Raw genomic sequence first — 11881 nt, 5'->3', positions numbered from 1 at the left:
GGTAGTGACGTGCGTACAAGGTGAGGAAAATAATCTTTTAATTTCAATTTCGATCTCTTGCCATGTGCAGCGCGCCCACAATTTCTCCAAATCCGCGTGCCGTGGATACTTTCACGGGCCGGGACAGACGACCAGAGAGAGAGAGAGGGAGGAAGTGAATAAGAATCTTTAAAAAAATTTCTTAATGAGAACAAGATCAATATCCCGAATTTAATTCGACATGCCTATTTTATAACCGCCAAGGTAATACAAGAACACTTAGTTACGTGCTCACCCCTAACACGCTCACCATAGGAATGGACAGGAAACACTGAACGCAAAGTGAAAGTCAATGAAAAACAATCTACTCAAGCAAGGCATGACACAAAACGGAAGCAATAATTTATCAAAGTGCCAAAAAAGTTTTTTCCAAAAAAAACTTGCAAAATTGCTTACTTCACTAAACATGCAACCGATTGAACAATGATCAGCAAGGCTCAAAATCAAGTCGGAAGTATTAAATAAAAAATCCAATTAAAAGTCTAACAAAAAATATTTGACCTAATTATATAAAAGCAACTCAAGCTTATTTGACTAACCATGCAAAGACTAGCTATAAGAACTAATCAACACAAGTCATTTCAGAATGCAAAGAACCAACCGCGATTCACAAGAGTAAAAGCGAAGAACTAGCTAGCATGGTAAAACATGTGGATCAAACAATTTATTAATCGAAATCAGTGATTAAATAGTTCTAGTAAGAAATCGTGAGAGGAAAAAACGAAATCAGGACAAACCTGCCTCCCGCCTGTGTTGGAGATCGAGCGAACCAAAACCAAACCGAAAAGGCAAGAGTGGCCAAAGCTTCACGTGGTAACTTTAGGAAGAAAGAGAGAGCAAGCCAAGTGAATGAGAGAGCAAATGACATAGTCCCCACCTCCACCCCGTTGGGTGCTATTTATAGGGAGGAGGAGGTGGGTTGTTTACATTTATTCTATTGGTGGGATCGAATATTACAAGAAAGTCCGCTATGATTTACAAATAGGTACCTGTGAATGCTGCAACTAGTCCCTAGACTCACAATAAGCCCTTAGATCAATATTTCGGGTCTCTTTTGTACACAAAGGTGTGTTAACCCCCTGCAAACTTAAGGCACACCCCCGATAGCCGAGTCGCTTGACCCAGCTGCTGCTCGAGCAGCGTGCACCCCACCAGACAGCTCGACCCCTGAAGCGTCCCCTCATAGGAGAGGACTTAAATGTGATCAAAACACCAGTCCCAGGAGGCTGATGCCACATTTATTACATCAGATGGTTCAAAACCGTACAAACCTTGGAGGACACTCGCTATAGATAATAATAATAATTAACCAAGCTACGACATAACACCAGACCGCAAACCACATGGGGTCTAGCACGGGCTCAGAGTATTGCGACAGCGGAGGCATCTCGACAGGGCCGATTCCACAGGCAAGGTTGGGTGTAGAACGATAACCCTACTTAGCGTCGTCTGGCACGAAGTCTGGGTCTTCTTCTGTAAAAAGTAAGAATGGGGTGAGTACAAACGTACTCAGCAAGTCCAACATCACCCACGGAGGGGGTTATATCAGAATAATATGCATAGGTATACCAAGGATAAGGTTACGGTTTAATTTGCAGAAAGATAAATTTTATGCAGGGGTTTATTTAGCAGAAAATATTCAGAAACCAGTTTTTGTTTTGAGTAACACGGGGTTTAAGTTTTAAACTGTTACCGGACTCCCCGTCCGTCGTAGCACACGGCACAACTGCCGGACACAATTCCAAAACAACTCACACCATCATCCCATCCCAATGAAACACTAGTTATGTGACCACACCGTAACTCGCCCAATACCGTGGGCACGGCTATTCGAATAGTTTTTAACTCTGCAGAGGTGTGCAACTTTACCCACAAGTAGGATACCACATCTCGAACACCGTCGTGTCGGTGTAGATCCCAACATAGCCATTACCCACCTTAGTTAAGCCTGACTAGCCATCACGGGATTCACCAAGGGGTCATCGACCTAACTCTGAGGTATAACCGGGGTATAGTCACACTGAGCATATCCCTGCTCCTTGGTCACCCGTTGCTCTCAGCTCTCCTGATGGCTATCAAATTAACTAGTGGGATTTATGCTAAGCCGTTGCCCATTCAACGTCGAGTGGTTTGCACGATAGTGGAGTTAGGGTGAGATGACACATCAACTCGGTCCTTAGACTCGACAAGATGGATATCTCCCTTCTTGCCCTGCCACATTGGCACGAGCACACCAAATGGCAAATCCGTAGAAATGCCATCCATCCCGTCTAAACTTTCTTTACAAAAACACCACATTTATCCCATCCCACAAACACACACATTTTCTTTATAAAAAAAAATCATATTATGAGTAAAGTCATAAGCATTCTAGTATCGATTAATGTCCAAGCAAAATTAGACATTAATCTAGGTGGTCAAGGAATGGTCATCACAAATCAAGGGGTGGCTATCCACCGTGTTTTCATGCAAAGCAAAACATATGCGATTTTATAAAGCAGGCCATTGGGTTGAGTTTATAAAAACTAGGACAGAAGCATGCATCAAAGGATGGGATTGAACTTGCCGTCTTCAAAGCCTTCTGGGATGTCCTGTCCTTCGGGCTCAGGGTCGCGGAACGGGTCCTCGTTCACCTGCTCACAGTACTGCTCGTTGACGGGTTCTCCTTCGTTTACTCCGTGGTCTACAAGCGCACACAAACAAGCACACAATCAATAAAGATCTATCGTTGAGCTCGGATCGAAGCACATAAAATATGGAGTATGGAGTAATATTTTTGGGTGGTTTCTGAAAGTCACGGCTGGAGCTAAGTTAAAAAGAGACGTGGTAAAGTTTCGGGTTGATCCGAGGTCGTTTGGCGCATGAAAATGATAGATTAAACAAAAGTTTAGGGGTTAAATAATGGTCCAGGGGACCTGTTTGTAAGTTTTCTCGGGGGGTAGAAAGGGCTTGGTTGTAATTTTCTAAGAATGCTTGGGCCTATTAGAAAAGTGTAGGGGTCTAATCATTATTAAGTTTTAATAGCTGAGGGTCTAATTGCAAAATAGGAAAACAGGAAGGGTTCTTTTGGTTAAAAGGGTGGGGGGTTCTTTACTGAATAGAGGAAAGGGGAGGGGGTTTTTGGGCTAAATGGCCCTTTCTTCTTCCTCCTCTCTCCACGGGAAAACAGGGGAGGCGGTCAGGGGGGGGCGTCGGCGGCGCTCAGCTGGCGGCCCTGGCCCTCGGGAACGACCGGAGTAGAGGGGGAAAAGGGGGAGGGCGACGCTGGGGTTCGATTCCCTCCTCAATTTCAGAGGAGAGGGCCCGCGGGGAGGAGTGCGGCGGCCATGGCCGTGGTGGGTCGGCGGCGGCCGTGGGCGGCGCGGTAGGGGCGGCCAGAGGCGGGTGTCGGTGGGGGGAAAAGGGAGAGGGTGGTGTGGGGGTTTGATTACCCACCTTGGCTCGGGCTGGGAAGGAGCGAGGGGGCGGCTCCGCGATGACCAGCGGCGGCGGCGCTAGGGCGGCCCTGTTGGCGGCGCTAGGGAAGCAAAGGGTGGTGGCGGCCGGAGAATGCAAGGTTCAGGGCGGCGCCGAGCCCCTTTTATAGAGGGAGTATGGCGGTGGAGGTGGGGTAGGCAGTGGCGGGCCGTCAACGGCGGCGCTGTGCCAAGGTCGCCGGCATCGTACGCGCACAGGGCGATGGCGCGGGCGGCGAGGCGGGATGTGAAGTGTCGGGCAGGCGGCGACCCGGTGCAGGTGGTGCTGTGCGTCGTCAACGGCGGCAGTGGGCGAGCGGGGCAAGGCGGCGTGGCGTTGCATGAGCGTGTGCGCCGTGGCGGGGCAGGGGAGCAGGGAGGGGGGCGGCGGCGCGTGTACAGCGGGTTGCGGGGCGGGGCGGGCGGAGCGAGGCGCGCGGGGGGTGGCCACGGGCGGTGGCGAGTCCGCGCGCGTGTGCGTGCGCGCGACGTCGTGGCGGTGCTGGAGCGGCTCGGGCGGCGGGTTGGCACGCGCGGAGGTGGGCGCAGGCCGGGGGGGGGCGCGGGGGGCAGGCGAGGCGGTGGCAGGCGTGCGGGGAAGGCGGGGGTGAGCCGGGCCGGGCGTGGAGCGGGTAGGCTCGGCGGGCACAGCTGTGCGCACGGGCGGGTCGTGTCGCGGCACGCGGCTCGCGGCGGTGTGTGCGTGCACGGGGCAGGAGGTGGTGCGGCGCGTCGCGTGCGGCCGAGCGGTGACGGGGCTGCTCTGCAGCGCGCGGGTGGCGGCGGGGCTCGGCGTACGCGCGCGGGCGGCCGCGGCGCGGCGCGCGCTTGCGTGCGCGGTGCGCGGGGGAGCAGGCGTGGGGGGCGGCGAGCAGGGTGCCGGGCCGAGCGGCGCGCGAGCAGGCCGAGCGGGGCGCGGGCGCGCGTGTCCAGGCGAGCAGGGTTCGGGGGGCGGCTCAGCGCGCGGGGAGGAGGAAGGGGTGGGCCGGCCGGCGTTTGTGACAGGGGAGGAGAGAGGTAAGGGAGTGCCGAGCGCGCGGGGAAGGAGGAGAAGAGAGAGAAAAGAGAGAAAAAAAAGGAAAAGGGAAAAGAAATGGAGGAGAAGGAAGGAAATTTGAAAAGGAAAAAGGGGGCGAGTGCGCGCCAGCGGCGACCGCGCGCGGCCACGCGCGGCGTTGGTCACGCGTGCGCGGGCCAGGGAGGTGAGGCACCCGAGCGGGTGGCCACGTGCGGCAGGAAGCGGGCCCGAGCGTGCTCGGCAGAGGAGAAGAGGGAGAAAGGAGGGAGAGAAAAAGAGAGGGAGAGAGATTCGCGGAGACGATCGCGACGGGTGGTCGCGCGTGGGCGACAAGCAACCATGTGACGCGGGATGGGACGGCGGTGAGGAAAAAGAGAGAAGGGTTCGGTCGGCGGAAAAAGAACAGATGGACACGTCGAATGGAATCAGGTGTTGGAAGAACGGGGGTTTGGGACAGGGACAAGTTTCCGGGAATTAGGGTTCTTGGTTTTAGGAGGATTTCGAGCTCAACGATGGAAAATTTTCTTGATAAATATTTTATCACGTGTGATTTATTTGGTGAATTTTTCAGGACGTTACAACCCCGCAGTGGGACGCCCGGCGCTGCTCGCCCCAAGCTGCGCATTGCTGGCCTCGCCCCGTCTGGGCGAGCGCCTCTCTCCTTCGGTCAACCCTAAAAATCTCTCTCACAAAATAAACAGGTGGAACTCCAACCAAAAGAGATGCAAGAGGTGGCTGCCAACTATAACCCTCCACGCGTGCGCACATATGCTTGTCAAAAGACCAAAATATCTTTATATGAATCACATAATCCAAATACCACTTATGGGTAAAATCGTCCAAGTTTTTAGTGGAACACTGGATGGACAAGCCGCTTTCACAACTTTGCTTCACCTCGACCCAAGATTCGTGATTGCTTCGCCTTGACGCAAGCTTCATGATGACACCGTGTGCTCTCTGTCACCGGAAGCACTCCTATGCACTTCGCTACATCAGCAGCAGACCCCTCCATCCAATTTACAAACTTTGCTGTTTTCTCCGCCCTGCCTCGGCTCGCGAGGAGGGTGTACGAGTGCGAACACGAGACGAGGCGGGTCGGGTGGACGGATGGTCGAGATCGAACGGGGAGCCGAGACGAGGCGGGTCGGGTGGACGGATGGTCGAAATGGAACAGGGAGCCACGAGAGATGAAGTTGGCAGTCAAAGGTCGCACCAAGATAGAGAGAGACTCACTGAGACGAACCACGCTCGATTAGGGGTGAATTTAACCTTTTACCATTATAACGAACGCCACCTCCTGAGATAGCATTCTTGTTTTTGGCACTATAAAATTAGCATGGGAGAGAAAAAATGTTTACACTTTTACCACTTTTGCCCCCGTGGACGCCAGCGCGGTGGTCCAGCTAAGGGCCACGTCAGCTCCAGCCCTCTGCGCCCGACCGGAGCCCTTTTGTCCAGTCCACACGCCCAACCCAGCTCATTCCAATCTATTTCTCCTCTCCTCTGCTTCGCAACTGCCTTCCCCTGCCCCGCCACTGCCGACACCAGCCTCGCCGCACCGAAATCAGCGAGCTTCGCGCCGTCGGCAGCCTCGCCGCGGTCGAGGAGCATGCTCCGGCCCTTGACGTCCCCGGGCACCACGCACAGCCTCGCCGTGCACGCATGGCGGCAGCGTCCTTCTTGGTGACGGCGGCGGAAGCAGCGAAGCGCAGGCGGAGCTCCTCCGTTCACGCACGTCGTGCCGCCTCATCTGCTCGCCCCCCCCCCCCCCCGCTGCGCACCCAGCGCGCGGAGGAGGAGCTCCTCCTTTCGCGCACGTCGTGCCTTCTCACCCGCTCGAGCTCCCGGCTGCGCAACCGGCGCGCGCAGGCGGAGCTCCAGCTCCTTCGTTCGCGTGCGAGTTCCCGGCCGCGCCTCCCCGCGCCACCGTGGCTCCTGCGCTCCTTCGGGTGCCCAGCGGCGCCGCCCCCGCAGCCGTCTCTGTCCCTGCCGTCGGATCCTCGCCCGCCACCATCTCGCTGCTGCTCCCCGCCCCCAAGCGCGGCCGGCGAGGCGCCGGCCATCCGCCATCGCGGAGCGTCCCCAGCCGTGGAAGGCAGCGGCCAAGAGGGCCCTCCCAGCGCCTGGTGCGGCTCGGGGCTTCGCGGCCACCCCTCCTAGCGCGGAGCAAGTCGGGGACTGGATTGTGCCGCTGCTGCGATTTCCAGTGAGTTCTTGCTCTGTTCTTTGACCATACTCTATTCAATTTGAGCTTTTCTTGGTTTCAATTCATGGGATTAACTGTCTATCCATGTGCTTCGTCACTGATTCGGCTCAATTTGACTTGGTTGATGCCTTGTCAGGAATTACTCGAAGCTGTGGGTTTGCTGGAGTGGTGATCGGCGATGGCAAACCACGAGCTAGTCCTCGGGCACGGGCAGAACGCGAAGCTTGCGTTGGGGCAGAACTGCCACGACTTTGGCCAGGACCACGGGCTGGGCCTTGGCCACGGCCACGAGCACGACCACGAACTTGACCTCAGCCAGTTGCATGACCACGACATTGCGGCGTGCGGCGGCGGCGGCCTGCAGGGCGGGGGGAGAGCAGAGGACAGGAAAGGAGGAGGAGAGTGGAGAATGGGCCGGGTTTGGGCGCGGGGGCTGTACAAAACAGGCTTGGGTCGAGAGCGAGGGGAAACAGATGACGTGGAGCCTAGCTGGACCGCCGTGCTGGCGTTCACGGGGTAAAAGTGGTAAAAATGTAAATATTTTCTCTCTCCCATGCTAATTCTGTAGTACCAAAAACAAGGATGATATCTCAGGAGGTGACGTTCGTTATAAGGAAACATATCAGGTGCAAACTAACTTCTCCGTGTAAACTATGAAAATTTTAATCTGAGTTATTGGATCAACATTCAAGAGGTATGGGGGGTTGAGTAATTTTACATTCTGGGTCCGCCTTTGGATTGGCTAATCACACTTTTGCAAATTTCTAAATCTACCTCTCTGCGTCTCCTCTCTTTGGATGTTGATCTGATGACCAGATTGAATTGTCCGAAAAGATAGGGTTGCACTTGATATGTTCTCTCGTTATAATGGTATAAAAGGTTAAGGGGTTGTTTGCTTCAAGGCCATCGGTCGCCACGCTGAGTTGTGGCGCAGCCACAGTTCGTGGCGGAGAAATCGGCCGCCTCAGTTTGGCGTGTTTTTTTGCTTAGCAAAGCGTGTGGCAGCTGTGGGGCAGCCAAAGCTTAATCATGAACCAAGTACCCGCCGCAGTGGAGGCCGCCACAGATCGTGGCGTGGCGGACGGTGGCATTGAAGCAAACAGCCCCTAAATCGCAGCAAATCCGCGTCATTTGCAGCCAAAAGCCCAAAACCCTCGCTGTCTTTCTCAAAAAAAAAAAAAACCCTCGCTGTCTCTCTCGCCTCCCGTCTCTCTCCCCCCGTCCCCGTCGCCCTCCCTGTGTTCAGATCGAGCGCAGGCCAGACTCGACTAGATTCAAGCCGCCGCGCCCGGAAGGAATCTCGCGGGCCAGAGGAGGAGCCCACGCAGGCGAATCGGCGATGGCGACCCACCCGGCCTCCCCGACCGCCGGCGCCGGCTCCGGCTTCGTCTCCGGCGACAGGTCGCCGTCCGGGCCGCCGCCGGTGCGCCTGTCCGCGGCGCAGGCGGTGGCGGCGATCCAGCCCACCTCGCCGCGGTACTTCTTCTCCTCGCTGGCCGCGGCCTCCGCGGCTGCGTCCTCCCCGCACCGCCGCATCGGCATCGCCGTCGATCTCTCCGACGAGTCCGCCTTCGCCGTCAAGTGGGCCGTCCAGAACTACCTCCGCCCCGGGGACGCCGTCGTGCTGCTGCACGTCCGCCCCACCTCCGTGCTCTACGGCGCCGACTGGGGCTCCATCCCGGTCTCCGTCGACGACGACCCCGACGCCGACATCGCCGAGGGCGCGGCGCGCGCCGCGGCCTCCGAGGAGGAGCCCGAGGAGGCCAAGAAGAAGCGGGAGGAGGACTTCGACGCCTTCACCTCCACCAAGGCGCAGGACCTCGCGCAGCCGCTCGTCGGCGCGCAGATCCCCTTCAAGATCCACATCGTCAAGGACCACGACATGAAGGAGCGCCTCTGCCTCGAGGCCGAGCGCCTTGGCCTGTCCGCCTTGATCATGGGCAGCCGCGGCTTCGGCGCCTCGCGCAGGGTCGGGAAAGGGAGGCTCGGGAGCGTCAGCGACTACTGCGTGCACCACTGCGTCTGCCCCGTGGTGGTTGTGCGCTACCCGGATGATGCTGCGGGTGCTGGTGGTGGCGACGCCTTCGGGGATGAGCTACGCCCGGTGCCTGAAAATGAGCCTGTGTATCATGAGGCGCCAGAGGTGCAGAAAGGTCCGTCCCTTTGCTTAATCTTCCACGTGTTCCATTTGTTTGTCAATTGGTTTTCTGTGAAATAGGTGATGAAATAATTTGGCATTGGAGTGTATCGATGACATTGACAAGGAGAAATTAGAGTTGAGGATCAGTTGCAAACTAGCACATTGCATCATAAGAATAACGCTACAGTAGTTAGTAACAAAGCCTAATCTACATTGGTTTGCTTTTGTCTTCCTATTTCTCTAGAAGTACCATTCCGAATAACCAACTGTGCATAGAAGTGTTGAACTAGTCCAGTAAAAAAAATTCCCCTAGAATGTTTTGACACTTATTTTGTTGATACGGGTGAGTACCTGCCCTTGTCGCATAGCTTTCCAGTAGAGGTACAACTTTCTCATTTGACTTGACAACAAGTTCAAGGAAAAAAACAATTAACTGACAGCTATCACATAGACACTGCGATGTTTATAGGAAGAAAACAATCATAGCCTAGTAGAATTTCCTGATCATAAAAATGATCACCTTTATAACTGTGAACATAGTGTGTGAAATTATGTCAACATTGTTCTTTCTTGATCTGACATTTGTTTCAATATCTGATTTGATTTGTAGTTCTTTAAATGTGTTAGGGCAGCAAATGCTAATAATTGCACTATTGAGCATCGGTTTTATGTTTACATCAAAATGTACAATAGTCATGTTTATATATGATGCGCAAAGGGAATTGCCAAGTACTGAATTGCAAGTGTGATAGTTAGCATTAACATAGAATGTACACACAGTGAATTTTTTCATGCTCATTGTTTGCATAGTAGTTGAATAGTTATGAAAAGTGTTGGCTGCTTGACATCTCTAGCCACTGTATTTTTTATCTTTTGTTCACTTTATCCCTTAGAATGTTATTATCAAAACTGATTTTTCTAGGACATAGTGAGGAAGGATGAAATGATATACTGCATTATTGGCATGTAAAGTTTAGCTCATTGGGACAGAAAATGCACGGCTAGATGTCTTTGTTTAATTTCCTGCATGCCATTGTATTATGAAACCCTTCTCTGAAGAAGCTAAATTCTGCTATGAGCACATTCTTATAAGTTTGCAGAAGCTTGTCTGCTATTTGGAAGAAGCTTGAGGCTTATGTGATTAAGGCCTTGTTTGGGACCGCGTCCGCGACGCTTAAACGCCAAACGCGGAAATAATCCCGCCAAACAGGTTGCGTCTGACTCGCGTTTGAGGAACGCCCCCGAGGCAAAAAGCGAAAGTTTCAACTGCGCAAGGAAAAATCGCAGAAGCGACGTTCCGGCCGCGTTGGCGTTTACGCGTCGCGCTTCTGGTGCTCGCGGTCCCAAACAGGGCCTAAGTAGCTTATTTTCCTGATAGATTTACTTATATGGTAAGCCTAATCTATGGCTAGCTAGTCCTGAGATATTGAGCTGGAGCTGTGGCTCTGCTCCACCATCCAAGCGCAATAGGTGGATTCATGCTAACATATGATGGATGGAAGCTCTGTGTATTATTATGTGCCCTCTTTTAAGTTGGCAGATAAATATGTTCAACTCTTGAATTCAGCCTTCCGAGATATTCCAAAGAAGGCTTATTTTAGCTTTTAAAATAATAGCTGCACTATGCACATTATTGTCTTTTGTTGCCGTTAGATCTTTTATGATTCAGATCATATTATGTTTTCTCATTTACTAAAAAATTGCATTCTTAAGGATCCATGCCCACCATTCCAGCAAGCACTTCGCTTCACAGCTTCATTTGTGATCTTTGGAGCTACTGAACAAATGTTGGAGTAATTGATGTAGCAACAAAGATGCATAAGCTTGAAAACATCTACATGCAGCATCTCTAGTCCCACATGGAAGTGAAATTGCCGACTTGACTAACCTCAGTGCTATCTTTCACATATATAATGTTAGAACTGCAAGTTTAAGGTGAACATCTACATTAAGAACCTACTGGCACGCAAGAAACTGTTTCCTTTAATGCTAAACCCTATAATTCAGCATGGATACCAGAAAACAAAAGTTGTTCCAAGCACATTATGTTGTCACTCATATTCTGCATCCCACTGCAGCATGTTCTATGTTTCGTCAGTTCCAGTTTCATTGGCATTGTAAAAAAGCTGCACCTTAGCATTTTCAGTCGAACTATTTCCAGCTCACGTTTCTTCTTTCCCTGCTTTTCCGTAGTTAAGCCATTGTCAGCATTTTGCCTGTTTGACAAGTTGTTCACTACTTGTATATTATATGCTTGGACCACACCTTGATGTTTACCTCATCTGTCCGCAGAGAAATGAGGGAAAGAGCAGGGCACCTGGCTACGAGAGCTAGAAAGCGGAGGCCTTCACGTCGGCAGCCCTTTTGTAACACGAGTGTCCAAAGCTTGTGTGGCCACCCACCCATGCTCCTCTGCGCCTTTGCGTTTGTACCAACTAGAAACTGTAGACCCTGGACGAGTCCCCCCCCCCCCCCCCTTTTTTTTTTTTTTGCTTCGTGACATGTTTCGTGTGTGCTAGTAAAATGAAAGACTGTTGCGTGGGTCGCTAGCTGCTGCGTGCTTCTGCCCGTATGTAGGGTGTGTTTTCTGCTTGGCTCTCTGCGCCACCTGCTCATTTGGTTGCATAGTATATTCAGGAAGACAAATGGAGTAGAACGCGGTGGCACGCAGTGACGCCGATGGATATGGCAGCGCGCGGTCAGTTCCCGTGGTGCCGCACATTTTCGCTCCGACGGCACCCATGGAGGAGTAAGCAACTCGACACCTTGCTGCTACTACTTCACGGGGCACGCCGAGCAACTCACCCAGGGGACCCCTACAGACGAGTAGAAGACGTTCTACGTGGCGACGACGCACGCTCACCGGAATTAGCATCGCCGAACAAGCGCTCGACATGCCCCCCCCCCCCCCCCCCCCCCCCCCTCCCCGCGTCGACGGCTCATGTCCATGTCCGCTCATGGACTCCGGCAGTCACGTTTGCAGCGAATTTGATGATCGTACAAAGCATTGTGCTTCTTCCGTT

The 11881-nt window shown here is 53.2% G+C and overlaps 1 protein-coding gene across 1 annotated transcript; it reads left to right on the top strand.

Moving 5' to 3' along the window:
* Positions 1 to 7650: 7650 nt before the first annotated feature.
* On the top strand, positions 7651 to 11444 carry LOC120698215 (universal stress protein PHOS32-like). Its single transcript, XM_039981746.1, has 2 exons — positions 7651 to 8871; positions 11151 to 11444. Exons 1-2 carry the CDS (start codon positions 8058 to 8060, stop codon positions 11156 to 11158), a joined length of 822 nt encoding a protein of 273 aa, XP_039837680.1. The 5' UTR covers positions 7651 to 8057; the 3' UTR covers positions 11159 to 11444.
* Positions 11445 to 11881: the final 437 nt, after the last annotated feature.

Source organism: Panicum virgatum, chromosome 3K, assembly GCF_016808335.1.
Source record: "Panicum virgatum strain AP13 chromosome 3K, P.virgatum_v5, whole genome shotgun sequence".
In the NCBI taxonomy this organism is placed as follows: Eukaryota; Viridiplantae; Streptophyta; class Magnoliopsida; order Poales; family Poaceae; genus Panicum; species Panicum virgatum.
This window is presented reverse-complemented; position numbering and strand designations above follow the sequence as displayed.